The sequence below is a fragment of the Lissotriton vulgaris genome, chromosome 4_1 (genome assembly GCF_964263255.1).
Source record: "Lissotriton vulgaris chromosome 4_1, aLisVul1.2, whole genome shotgun sequence".
In the NCBI taxonomy this organism is placed as follows: Eukaryota; Metazoa; Chordata; class Amphibia; order Caudata; family Salamandridae; genus Lissotriton; species Lissotriton vulgaris.
The window spans coordinates 2,061,641,568-2,061,655,776 of record NC_141691.1 but is presented as its reverse complement, the minus strand read 5'-3'; the positions used below and the strand labels follow the sequence as shown (position 1 = coordinate 2,061,655,776).

General features: G+C 47.0%; 1 protein-coding gene across 1 annotated transcript in view; it reads right to left on the bottom strand.

The window, feature by feature from the left end:
- Nucleotides 1–14,209, bottom strand: part of LOC147724979 (E3 ubiquitin-protein ligase TRIM39-like) — a 105,568-nt gene that overhangs the window by 69,637 nt on the left and 21,722 nt on the right. Inside the window, exon 2 of the mRNA XM_086966458.1 lies at nt 666–761. Within this exon, the coding sequence (XP_086822584.1) occupies nt 666–761 (96 nt within the window). The remainder of the gene's footprint in view (nt 1–665; nt 762–14,209) is intronic.

Genomic DNA, 14,209 nt, shown 5'->3' with positions numbered 1-14,209 from the left:
TACAGTGGTCTTTTTGTGCTTGCTCGCTGTCCTCAACGTCATGTTGGCGACTGCGAGCAAGCAAAATGACATCCCGGCAAGTCGTTTTCCTCTTTCGCGATCAGCAACATCAAGTTGCCGATAACGAGCGTGGAAGATAAACCTCCCGGCATGATTCTCAACTCGCGGAGGCCAGGTTTCTCATTGCGAGTGGGCGCGTATGCTCTCGACCGCTCGCGATGAGAAGCTACCAGTCTGCGTTGAGAAAGCTGCTGCTCAAGTAAAAATCGAATCGAGTGGCAGTAAAAGACAGCTTGCACTTGGCAAGATGCCGTTTTCAATGATTGCACAGTGCGGACAAGCATCCGGCACTGTGCAATCATCGCGAACAGCGCACTGCGTATTTCGTGTAGCGATATGCATAGCTCGCTTAGTGAGAAGTGCGCTTCCGGTAACTAAGCGTAGCGCTACTTCGCAAACTACGCCTAGGCTTACTGTTTATACTTATCCTGGATTAGTATTTGTGTGTTCAATGTATGTATAACTAATTTAGTCTCGAGTTGACATGCCAGCCTAATGTATAGCCGACCGTGCCCGATGTCACCGCTTTCCAAAGAAGCATGCACAGAGCTGTAAATACACAATGACAGATCTATAATTGCACAGGACTCATGGAGGCCACTCACCCTCAGGGTGTGATATGGCTCCTCTTCCTTGAGTTTAGACTTCAGCATGTATCCCATCTCTTTCCTCAGAGGACTCAGCCAGACCTGGAGCTTCACCTGCAGAGAGGAAAACACAAATCACAACTGCATATCTCTAAAGTTAAATAATTCGTACAGTAATGTTCACTATAGAATCATTCACTCATCTGCAGATTGAAAGTACCGCCACACATCCTGATTATAAGCTTTAGGCACAGTTATCAGAATTGGAAGTAGAAACCACACTATTCTGAAACATATGTATCAAGAAACACATCTACAGATTGTAAGTTTGAGGTCTCGTTTTCAGATCATGTGTATCAGACACACATGTACAGATTGTAAGTTACTTCCACACATGTCCAAATTGTATCAGGTCACTTGTTTCTAGATCATGTGTATCAGCCGCACATGTACAGATTATAAATTTCAGCCGCACATGTACAGATTGTAAGTATCATGTCACATGTTTCTAGATCATATGTACCTGCCGCACATGTACAGATTGTAAGTACCAGGCCACGTTTCTAGATCATATGTACCAGCTGCACATATTCAGGCAGAGATTTCCAGGGCACTCACATACATATTAAAATACCAGGACAGTCTTATTTGAAAGGTAAGTATCGAGAAGCAGGTGTCCAGATTGCTCCTGAATGTCATTTCCCCCATACGTGTCTCTCCTCTACTTGCATCCTCAGAGCCTGTCTTATGTGTCCCAGTTTCCTCTCAATGACACCGTGACCTTGGCCTACAGAGCAGTCACTTTTATTACTATTTCTGATACAGGGACAAAGGCAGCGAGAGAGCAGGCATCAGCAGCCATTGGAGTGTCTGTGAGAGGGAACAGGCACAGGGCTCACAGAGAGCAGGCACCAGCCTCATGCAGGGTCTGTGCTACGGAACACGCAAACATAATCAGAGAGAGCTGAGACTAGTTCCTAACAGGCACCAAGAGAGCAGTCAACACCTCTTACAGGGTCAGCCTCTAGGAACAAACATCAGCCTCATACAGGGTCTGCCTCAGAGAACAAACATCAGCCTCATACAGGGTCTGCCTCAGGGTCAGGGAACAAACACCAGCCTCATACAGGGTCTGCCTCAGGGAACAAACACCAGCCTCATACAGGTTCCGCCTCCGGGCGGGAACAAACACCAACCTCATACAGGGACTGTGACAGGGGACAAACACCAGTCTCATACAGAGTCTGCCAAGAGGTACAAACACCAGCCTCATACAGGGTCTGTGACAGGGAACCAACACCAGCCTCATACAGGGTCTGCCAAGGGGAACAAACACCAGCCTCACACAGGGACTGTGACAGGGAACAAACACCAGCCTCATACAGGGTCCGCCTCAAGGAACAAACACCAGCCTCATACAGGGTCTGCGACAGGGAGCAAACACCAACCTCATACAGGGTCCACCTCAGGGAACAAGATTGTCTTTCTTGACTGTGACAGTGACTGTGACAGGGGACAAACACCAGCCTCATACATGGACAGTGGCTGGGCACACACACCAGTCTCATACAGGGTCTGTGACAGGGAATAAACACCAGCCTCAAACAGGGTCCACCTCAGGGAACAAGATTGTCTGTCTTGACTGTGACAGTGACTGTGACAGGGGACAAAGACCAGTCTCATACAGGGTCTGCCAAGGGGAACAAACACCAGCCTCATACAGGGTCTGTGATAGGCAACAAACACCAGTCTCATACAGGGTGTGACAGGGAACAAAACACCAGCCTCACACAGGGACTGTAACAGGGAAAAATCACCAACCTCATACAGGGTCTGTGACAGGGGAGAAACACCAGCCTCATACAGGGTCTGCGACAGGGAACACGGTTGTCTGTCTTGACTGTGACAGTGACTGTGACTGTGACATGGGACAAAGACCAGTCTCATACAGGGTCTGCGACAGGGAACAAACACCAGCCTAATACAGGCTCTGCGACAGGTAACAAATACACATTTGAAGCAGCACTGAAAACTAACGCCTTTCCAAGGGAGGCATTAGAGTGGTGCAACGAGGAGAAATACTGTTCCTCGGTTTTCTTATCTTTCTATGTTTGCTGCGTTCTGCAGCACACATAGAAGGAGCAAAACCCCTTTATTGTATTTGTACAGGAGGGTATCCCTTCCTGTGCAAACACAATCATCCCTGCAATGCATCAAAAGTTCTCCACTCTAAACCATATAGATAAGGTATCCTCAAATCCCAAAAAGTCTTTCAAATGTCAGAAAGCAGGAAGTCAAATATATTCAGGTCCTTAGTATTGATCCAATCGACAAAATCGTTGTATTCCAGTTAATCTTTATTGTTCCAATGTTCACATCCAAACCGCAGCCAACACGTGTTTCGTCGTGATATCTAAGGCACAATGACTTCATCAGGGCTGTCCTAATAGGTCTCAACAAAAATCCTCTGCTCCTCCATAGGAAGTCTCCACGATCTATCACCGTATACGTAGTATCCAACGTCGTGTATTCGTGGTCATCCAATATCTTCTAATCCAGTATTCTCTAAGTGTCAATCACTCCCCATGGTTTCAAAAGTACAGTAAATTTAAATCTCCTTCGATCCTTGGCATCGGTCACCAATCTCCCCGATTGCAGGTCCCCTATTCTTTGCCGAGAGCGTCTGTACACATGTCCTCATATCATCGGTAGCCGGCTTTCCGGCAATGCAGGCACCTTTGCACCATTGTGCAAGCGTGCCTGTGTTGGTGCATGGCTGCTGTTTTAACACCGGAGCAAGGGAGAGCACAGAGGTGCACCATATCCCTGCGTCTTTGAAATGACGCAGCTCAGTGCAGCAAAATTGTCTGTGCTGCCGCGCTGCACCATTTCATTGCAAATAAGCCCCTTACTTTCCAGAACAAAACTTGTTTTGTGCAAGAAAGTACTCTGAAAGTAATGTAAAGCAACGCGAAACACTACTTTGCATTAATTAGCACCAAGGGTAGTTTTGTGGGTGGTACATGGGAGTGCCCATGCTACCACCCATGCCTTTTGATGTTAAACCCAAACTACAAACAATAGTAGACAGGGTTTAGCGCCAAAAGTTAATGCAAGGAGGCATTAGGAGGAGAAATGTTTTTATTTCTCATTTCTTCTCCCACTTTGCCTGCGTGCTGCACTGTGCAGTGCACATGCAAAGCAGGAAAAGTTTTAAAGTGTGTCTGCATATAGTATTTTGTACAGGAAGGATACTCTTTCAGTACAAATCCTATGCTAGGCTCAGACACGCACCCTAGCACTAAGGCGCTAAGATGTGCGCCCGCAGCAGGGCAGCTAAGAGCAGCGCTGGCGCTAGGGAGAAGGAAGGAGAGAGACATATCTTGGTGCTTTCCTGCTCTCTCCCTGTCACGCAAAGCAGCGCTGCGTTCCGTGACTGTTTTGTAAATCTGGCCCTAGGTCACCCCTAAGCATAGCCCTCTTTGACCCGGTGCACTCACTGACATACCGTGTACTCTTGGGCCTCATTCCCTATAGAGCCCATAGAACTGCTTAAGATCCCGGTGCACTCACTGACATACCGTGTATGCTTGAGCCTCGCTCTCTGTAGAGACCATAGAACTGCTTAAGATCCCGGTGCACTCACAGACATACCGTGTACTCATGAGCCTCGCTCTCTGTAGAGACCATAGAACTGTTTAAGATCCCGGTGCACTCACTGACATACCGTGTACGCTTGGGCCTCATTCTCTATAGAGCCCATAGAACTGCTTAAGATCCCGGTGCGCTCACTGACATACCGTGTACTCTTGGGCCTCATTCCCTATAGAGCCCATAGAACTGCTTAAGATCCCGGTGCACTCACTGACATACCATGTACGCTTGAGCCTCGCTCTCTGTAGAGACCATAGAACTGCTTAAGATCCCGGTGCACTCACAGACATACCGTGTACTCATGAGCCTCGCTCTCTGTAGAGACCATAGAACTGCTTAAGATCCCGGTGCACTCACAGACATACCGTGTACTCATGAGCCTCGCTCTCTGTAGAGACCATAGAACTGCTTAAGATCCCGGTGCACTCACAGACATACCGTGTACTCATGAGCCTCGCTCTCTGTAGAGACCATAGAACTGCTTAAGATCCCGGTGCACTCACTGACATACCGTGTACTCATGAGCCTCGCTCTCTGTAGAGACCATAGAACTGCTTAAGATCCCGGTGCACTCACAGACATACCGTGTACGCTTGGCCTTCTTTCTCTGTAAAGCCCTAAGCAGAGGAGTCCTCTATATCCCGCGGCACTCACAGACATACCGTGTACTCATGGGCCTCATTCCATATGAAGCACAGAGAATTGCTTAAGATCCCGGTGCACTCACATACATACCGTGTACTCTTGGTCGTCCTTCTCTATAAAGCCCTAAGCAGAGCACACCTCGCGATCCTGGTGCACTCACATACATACCGTGTACTCTTGGTCGCCCTTCTCTATAAAGCCCTAAGCAGAGCACACCTCGCGATCCTGGTGCACTCACATACATACCGTGTACTCTTGGTCGCCCTTCTCTATAAAGCCCTAAGCAGAGCACACCTCGCGATCCCGGTGCACTCACAGACATACCGTGTACTCTTGGTGGTCCTTCTCTATAAAGCCCTAAGCAGAGCACACCTCGCGATCCTGGTGCACTCACAGACATACCGTGTACTCTTGGTCGTCCTTCTCTATAAAGCCCTAAGCAGAGCACACCTCGCGATCCCGGTGCACTCACAGACATACCGTGTACTCTTGGTAGTCCTTCTCTATAAAGCCCTAAGCAGAGCACACCTCGCGATCCCGGTGCACTCACAGACATACCGTGTACTCTTGTTCGTCCTTCTCTATAAAGCCCTAAGCAGAGCACACCTCGCGATCCTGGTGCACTCACAGATATACCGTGTACTCTTGGTCGTCCTTCTCTATAAAGCCCTAAGCAGAGCACACCTCGCGATCCCGGTGCACTCACAGATATACCGTGTACTCTTGGTCGTCCTTCTCTATAAAGCCCTAAGCAGAGCACACCTTGCGATCCCGGTGCACTCACATACATACCGTGTACTCTTGGTCGTCCTTCTCTATAAAGCCCTAAGCAGAGCACACCTCGCGATCCTGGTGCACTCACAGACATACCGTGTACTCTTGGTCGTCCTTCTCTATAAAGCCCTAAGCAGAGCACACCTCGCGATCCTGGTGCACTCACAGACATACCGTGTACTCTTGGTCGTCCTTCTCTAGTGCACACACAGATATACCGTGTACTCTTGGTCGTCCTTCTCTATAAAGCCCTAAGCAGAGCACACCTCGCGATCCTGGTGCACTCACAGATATACCGTGTACTCTTGGTCGTCCTTCTCTATAAAGCCCTAAGCAGAGCACACCTCGCGATCCTGGTGCACTCACAGACATACCGTGTACTCTTGGTCGTCCTTCTCTATAAAGCCCTAAGCAGAGCACACCTCGCGATCCTGGTGCACTCACAGACATACCGTGTACTCTTGGTCGTCCTTCTCTATAAAGCCCTAAGCAGAGCACACCTCGCGATCCTGGTGCACTCACAGACATACCGTGTACTCTTGGTCGTCCTTCTCTATAAAGCCCTAAGCAGAGCACACCTCGCGATCCTGGTGCACTCACATACATACCGTGTACTCTTGGTCGTCCTTCTCTATAAAGCCCTAAGCAGAGCACACCTCGCGATCCTGGTGCACTCACAGACATACCGTGTACTCTTGGTCGTCCTTCTCTATAAAGCCCTAAGCAGAGCACAACTCGCGATCCTGGTGCACTCACAGACATACCGTGTACTCTTGGTCGTCCTTCTCTATAAAGCCCTAAGCAGAGCACACCTCGCGATCCCGGTGCACTCACAGATATACCGTGTACTCTTGGTCGTCCTTCTCTATAAAGCCCTAAGCAGAGCACACCTCGCGATCCCGGTGCACTCACATACATACCGTGTACTCTTGGTCGTCCTTCTCTATAAAGCCCTAAGCAGAGCACACCTCGCGATCCCGGTGCACTCACAGACATAACGTGTACTCTTGGTCGTCCTTCTCTATAAAGCCCTAAGCAGAGCACACCTCGCGATCCTGGTGCACTCACATACATACCGTGTACTCTTGGTCGTCCTTCTCTATAAAGCCCTAAGCAGAGCACACCTCGCGATCCTGGTGCACTCACATACATACCGTGTACTCTTGGTCGCCCTTCTCTATAAAGCCCTAAGCAGAGCACACCTCGCGATCCTGGTGCACTCACATACATACCGTGTACTCTTGGTCGCCCTTCTCTATAAAGCCCTAAGCAGAGCACACCTCGCGATCCCGGTGCACTCACAGACATACCGTGTACTCTTGGTAGTCCTTCTCTATAAAGCCCTAAGCAGAGCACACCTCGCGATCCCGGTGCACTCACAGACATACCGTGTACTCTTGTTCGTCCTTCTCTATAAAGCCCTAAGCAGAGCACACCTCGCGATCCTGGTGCACTCACAGATATACCGTGTACTCTTGGTCGTCCTTCTCTATAAAGCCCTAAGCAGAGCACACCTCGCGATCCCGGTGCACTCACAGATATACCGTGTACTCTTGGTCGTCCTTCTCTATAAAGCCCTAAGCAGAGCACACCTTGCGATCCCGGTGCACTCACATACATACCGTGTACTCTTGGTCGTCCTTCTCTATAAAGCCCTAAGCAGAGCACACCTCGCGATCCTGGTGCACTCACAGACATACCGTGTACTCTTGGTCGTCCTTCTCTATAAAGCCCTAAGCAGAGCACACCTCGCGATCCTGGTGCACTCACAGACATACCGTGTACTCTTGGTCGTCCTTCTCTAGTGCACACACAGATATACCGTGTACTCTTGGTCGTCCTTCTCTATAAAGCCCTAAGCAGAGCACACCTCGCGATCCTGGTGCACTCACAGATATACCGTGTACTCTTGGTCGTCCTTCTCTATAAAGCCCTAAGCAGAGCACACCTCGCGATCCTGGTGCACTCACAGACATACCGTGTACTCTTGGTCGTCCTTCTCTATAAAGCCCTAAGCAGAGCACACCTCGCGATCCTGGTGCACTCACAGACATACCGTGTACTCTTGGTCGTCCTTCTCTATAAAGCCCTAAGCAGAGCACACCTCGCGATCCTGGTGCACTCACAGACATACCGTGTACTCTTGGTCGTCCTTCTCTATAAAGCCCTAAGCAGAGCACACCTCGCGATCCTGGTGCACTCACATACATACCGTGTACTCTTGGTCGTCCTTCTCTATAAAGCCCTAAGCAGAGCACACCTCGCGATCCTGGTGCACTCACAGACATACCGTGTACTCTTGGTCGTCCTTCTCTATAAAGCCCTAAGCAGAGCACAACTCGCGATCCTGGTGCACTCACAGACATACCGTGTACTCTTGGTCGTCCTTCTCTATAAAGCCCTAAGCAGAGCACACCTCGCGATCCCGGTGCACTCACAGATATACCGTGTACTCTTGGTCGTCCTTCTCTATAAAGCCCTAAGCAGAGCACACCTCGCGATCCCGGTGCACTCACATACATACCGTGTACTCTTGGTCGTCCTTCTCTATAAAGCCCTAAGCAGAGCACACCTCGCGATCCCGGTGCACTCACAGACATAACGTGTACTCTTGGTCGTCCTTCTCTATAAAGCCCTAAGCAGAGCACACCTCGCGATCCTGGTGCACTCACAGACATAACGTGTACTCTTGGTCGTCCTTCTCTATAAAGCCCTAAGCAGAGCACACCTCGCGATCCCGGTGCACTCACAGACATAACGTGTACTCTTGGTCGTCCTTCTCTATAAAGCCCTAAGCAGAGCACACCTCGCGATCCCGGTGCACTCACAGACATACCGTGTACTCTTGGTCGTCCTTCTCTATAAAGCCCTAAGCAGAGCACACCTCGCGATCCCGGTGCACTCACATACATACCGTGTACTCTTGGTCGTCCTTCTCTATAAAGCCCTAAGCAGAGCACACCTCGCGATCCTGGTGCACTCACAGACATACCGTGTACTCTTGGTCGTCCTTCGCTATAAAGCCCTAAGCAGAGCACACCTCGCGATCCTGGTGCACTCACAGACATACCGTGTACTCTTGGTCGTCCTTCTCTATAAAGCCCTAAGCAGAGCACACCTCGCGATCCTGGTGCACTCACAGACATACCGTGTACTCTTGGTCGTCCTTCTCTATAAAGCCCTAAGCAGAGCACACCTCGCGATCCCGGTGCACTCACAGACATACCGTGTACTCTTGGTCGTCCTTCTCTATAAAGCCCTAAGCAGAGCACACCTCGCGATCCTGGTGCACTCACAGATATACCGTGTACTCTTGGTCGTCCTTCTCTATAAAGCCCTAAGCAGAGCACACCTCGCGATCCCGGTGCACTCACAGACATACCGTGTACTCTTGGTCGTCCTTCTCTATAAAGCCCTAAGCAGAGCACACCTCGCGATCCTGGTGCACTCACAGACATACCGTGTACTCTTGGTCGTCCTTCTCTATAAAGCCCTAAGCAGAGCACACCTTGCGATCCTGGTGCACTCACAGACATACCGTGTACTCTTGGTGGTCCTTCTCTATAAAGCCCTAAGCAGAGCACACCTCGCGATCCTGGTGCACTCACAGACATACCGTGTACTCTTGGTCGTCCTTCTCTATAAAGCCCTAAGCAGAGCACACCTCGCGATCCTGGTGCACTCACATACATACCGTGTACTTTTGGTCGTCCTTCTCTATAAAGCCCTAAGCAGAGCACACCTTGCGATCCCGGTGCACTCTCATACATACCATATACTCTTGGCCTTGCTTCTCTATTAAGCTCTAAGCAGAGCACTTTTCGAGATTCCGGTGCGCTCACAGACATACCGTGTACTCTCGGGCCTCATTCTCTGTAGACACCATAAAACTGCTTAAGATCCCAGTGCACTCACCGATATACTGTGTACTCTTGGGCCTCCTCGTGCATAGAGCCCAGAACAATGTTAAGAGATCTCTGAACACTCACAGGTGTTTCCAAATAAATAAGAGGGGCCTGTACTGAGGGGGAGATGAGAGGTGAGTAGAGGAGAAGAAGAAGAGTGATGAGTAGGAATGTACTGAGAGAAGAGGGAGATGAGAAGTGAGTAGATGGCGAGGAGTAGGGTGTCGAGTAGGCATGGACTGAGAGGGGAGGAAGAGAGGTGAGTGAATGGAGAGGAGTAGGGTGATGAGTGTGCAGATACTAAGAGGTGGTGATGAGAGGTGAGTAGAGGGAGAGGAGTAGAATGATGAGTAGGCAGGTACTGAGGGAGATGGGAAGTAAGTAGATGGAGAGGAGTAGAGTGAGGAGTAGGCAAGTGCTGAGAGGGGCTGATGAGAGGTGAGTATTTGTAGAGTAGTAGGGTGATGAATAGGCATGGACTGAGTGGGGACGGTGTGAGGTGAGAAGTGGAAGAGGAGTAAGGTGATGAGTAGGCATGTACTGAGAGAGGTTGGCGAGGTGAGTAGAGGGAGAGGAGTAGGGTGATGAGTAGGTATATACTGAAAGTGGCGATGAGAGATGAGTAGACGGAGAGTAGTAGGGTCATGGGTAGCCTTTCACTGAGAGAGTCGATGAGAGCTGAGCAGTAGCAGCTCCTGGAGGGGGTGCTGAAGGGCAGTGAGGTGGGGCGGAGGAGGGCAGGGTGGGGGCGTAGTATACTCCGGCATACGGATGAACAGAGATACGTACATAAATAAATAAATAATACAAATTACATTGTGCACACTGTGAATTTTATTCCTGCATCCACTATTTAGGATTAAAAATGTAAAGGATGGTGGTGACAGGAAAGTATTAGGCGTTCCTACACCACTCCTTAATTCCAGACTATCGACATGTTTCAGCTGCTTTGTTAGTGCCTACAATTTCAGGTCATCACAGCCTTAATCAGGACCATTCAGATACCAGTATTTTAAATCCCCTCAGTGCCCCCAGGGTCGGGTCTCCGAAACTACTTGTTGGCAGAGCAAGGGGCCCACTCAGTAACTCACTCCAGAAAATCAGTGGGTAGAGAAACAGGTGAAAAAAGGGCTGGGTCAGTCATACCTGGGTAAGAGTTGTCAAATCCAACTAGACTTACTCCATCCAACCATCCAACACTCTTTTTTATTAAGGGTATCTGATTCCTACCTCTGTGGAGGCGGTGCCAACTCTGTATGCAGAACAAGCAGCCTATAAATATGGTGCCTTCCTTTCTTGTGTCCTTAGTCAGACCTCTCACATATGCTCATTCATATAAACAGGTCAGAAGAACCTTACTCTGTTCAGGCCTTTGTCCCTCACGCATTCCTTTTCCTCCTCCATCCGAGGACAAGAACAGACTCAACTCAATGAGTTTCCAAATAACGCATGCTAGTAAGAGGAGGAGATCCCCTGTAGTCATATTCTGGGGGAAATTAAGACATAAAGAAGACACAGTTTAACATGGGATATCATTGTACACTTCATTTATTTAAATCATACGTTTTTTGTTGGGTAATCTCCGTACCAACTCTGAATAATTAATCTTTAATGCCTCTTTTTCCAAATGCATACCAGAAAATGTTCTTCATTCACAAATAGGTCATGCAAAATAGATCATCCCAATGCATTTCGGGCTGGAGTCGCCCTTCATCAGGGGATAACAAATCTATAAGAAGATATCAATGCGGTAAAAATGAGTAACATCCAACAGTTATATATATATGCAAATATGCAATAGATTGATGGCAAAAAGGTCAGCAAAACTAGAAAAAGAATCAACCAGGCTCACATCCTGACAAATGTTAAAAGCGGAGAAAACCTTTGTTAGGATCACATCATGCGAAAGTCCACAATTAAGTGACAAATCATGGGAGAGCTCAATCATAAAGACAAAGACGATAAAGATAGCACCCCATGTATTATAGAACTTTAAATTCCAGTGAATGAATCATGCAGAAATGTCACCGTAAGGAGCGCACAAAGAAAATAAGAACAGCGCCCTGTGTATACCAGAACCTGCCCGTGGATAAAGTGGATCAAAAGTCTTGAAAGTGTTGCAAGTAAGAACACCATGTGTTGTTAAATAGAAACAGACTTCTAGAGAAAAATTAAGAAAGTGAAAGAAGGCAAAACTCAGACTTGAAAAGGTGCTGTCAGTGTCCAACATCGTTGTCAACTAAACAGACACATAAGTTAACCATTCCTTGTTGAAACTGCAACAATTGTAATACCATTATAAAAGGATATTGGATTTCCCACCATGGAAGGGTAACAAAATACAACTTAAAGTTATCGCTAGCTGTGACTCTACAAATGTAGTTTACCTACTGAGGTGCCAATGTGGCTTGGCATTTGTTGGAAAAGCAGAAAGAAAAGTTAAAACCAGATTTAATGAACAGAAGAGCAACATAAGGACAAAAAGTGTGAAATCTGTCATTTCATCACATTTTTGGGAATTTAGTCACAATATTTACCAACTGAAATTTATGATTCTTGAAACAGTGGACATCAAAGAGGGCAGAGACAATTGTAAAGTTTCTTCTACCAAGAGAATACTTCTGGATAAAGAAACTGGATACCCTCATGCCTAATGGTCTTAATGATAGGATGAAATTCAGTTGTTTTTTATGAGCTGATTGTTTATGAATTCTTGATGTTTCAGCAGATTTGAAAATATGAGGCAAATTACATCTATATTCATTATGTTGTCAAGTTCAGTGTTAATTCACAGATTACCTCTTCATCTGATTTTGTTTAACTTTGAGCTTACTCACAATGTTTCAGGTGCCAGCAAATGTCCTGATTAACATTTGTCGTTTTTTTTCTGCACCACTTTAAGATGATTACTGTTCACACTTCTTTCTCTAGTCCTGTTTCTAGTTTGATGATTCTATTGTGATAAATAGTCCCTCGTCACTCACACACTTGTGTCAACATGGCAGAACATTTGAATGCGCTACAGCATCGAAGATCGAGAAGTAAGATTTTTAAACATTTTCACAAGGTGTCTGAGTTGTAAACACTGACATTCTACATATTTTAATAATTCTGGGTACTGATAGCACCTTTCTAAGTCAGAGTTACGCCTTCTTTCCCTTTCTTATTTTTTCTCTAGTAGTCTGTTTCTATTTAACAACACATGGTGTTCTTACTTGCAACGCTTTCAAGTCTTTCGACCCACTTTATCTATGGGACGGGGCTCTGTTCTTATTTTCTTTGTGCACTCTTTACCGTGAAATTTACGCATGAATCATTCACTGGAATTTGAGGTTCTTGAATACATGTGGTGCTATCTTTATTTGTCTTTGTCTTTACGATTGAGCTCCCGCATGATTTGTCATTTAATTTTGGTGTTTCGCATGATGTGCATCTTACTAAGGCGCTCTTTGGGGCATATTAGCAAGGAATTGCGATATTTATCACAAAACGCGGTTAGCATGTTTTTTTTATCGCTGCCTATCGATGGATATGGTAGTGGAGAAAACATGCTGTTAGCAACGTTTTTCTCCATTGTGCTAAAATATCCAGCGATAGCGGCGAAATGCGTGAATATCGCTGGAAATCCAGCGATATTCATGCATTAACGGCAATGGGGGCTTAACATGACAAGCCACCTCCCATTGAATACACAGGTAAGCCATCCTATTAGCAGGTGTAAGAGTCTAGCAAAAATCACGCTTAGGGCAACTTTTTTTATCACTAAACTTGCGTTGCTAATAGGTGATAGCTCTGTTAGCAACTGCTTTCAGTCGCTAACAGTTTGGGTACGCCCACTTTGCATGTCATTAGCGATTAATATCTCTGCCATGCAAAGAGATTGCCCAAACCGGTCGCTATCGCCTAAAAGCTGTCGCTAACTGCTGTTAGCGACAGCTTGCTAATAGGGTGATAAAAATATTGCCTCTTTAGCTGGAAAAAGTCCCGCTAAAGCGTCGATATTGCCCTTGCTAATATGCCCCCTTGTTTTTGACATTTGTCACAATGTGAACCTCGATACCTCCTTGGGTGATTCTTTTTCTTGTTTCACTGACCTTTTTTTGCCATCAATCTATTGAATATTTGCTTTCTGTTGGATATTACTCGTTTTCATCGCACTCATATCTTTTTGTAGATTTGTTATCCCCTGATGAAGGGCGAATTCAGCCCGAAATGCATTGGGATGATGTATTTTGGACGATCTATTTGTGAATAAAGAATATTTCCTGATATGCATTCGGAATAATAGTCAATAAAGATTAATGATTCAAAATTGGGAGGGATGGATATTACCCAACAAAAAACTTATGATTTAAATACATTTCATGATTGAAAATCAATGTACGTGTTGAACTGGTGATTAGTGTCAAATACTCCCACCAGTCAGAAACATTGGCAGTGCACCAAGTGGCGCTTCCCAGTGATGGGAACGCAATTTGTTTTACTTGTTATTAAGGTTCTGTGATCAGAAGCGATTCCGTGCTACACGCTGCAACCATAGCACCTTTCTGTATAAATGACAAACACAAGTGCGTGAACCACTTT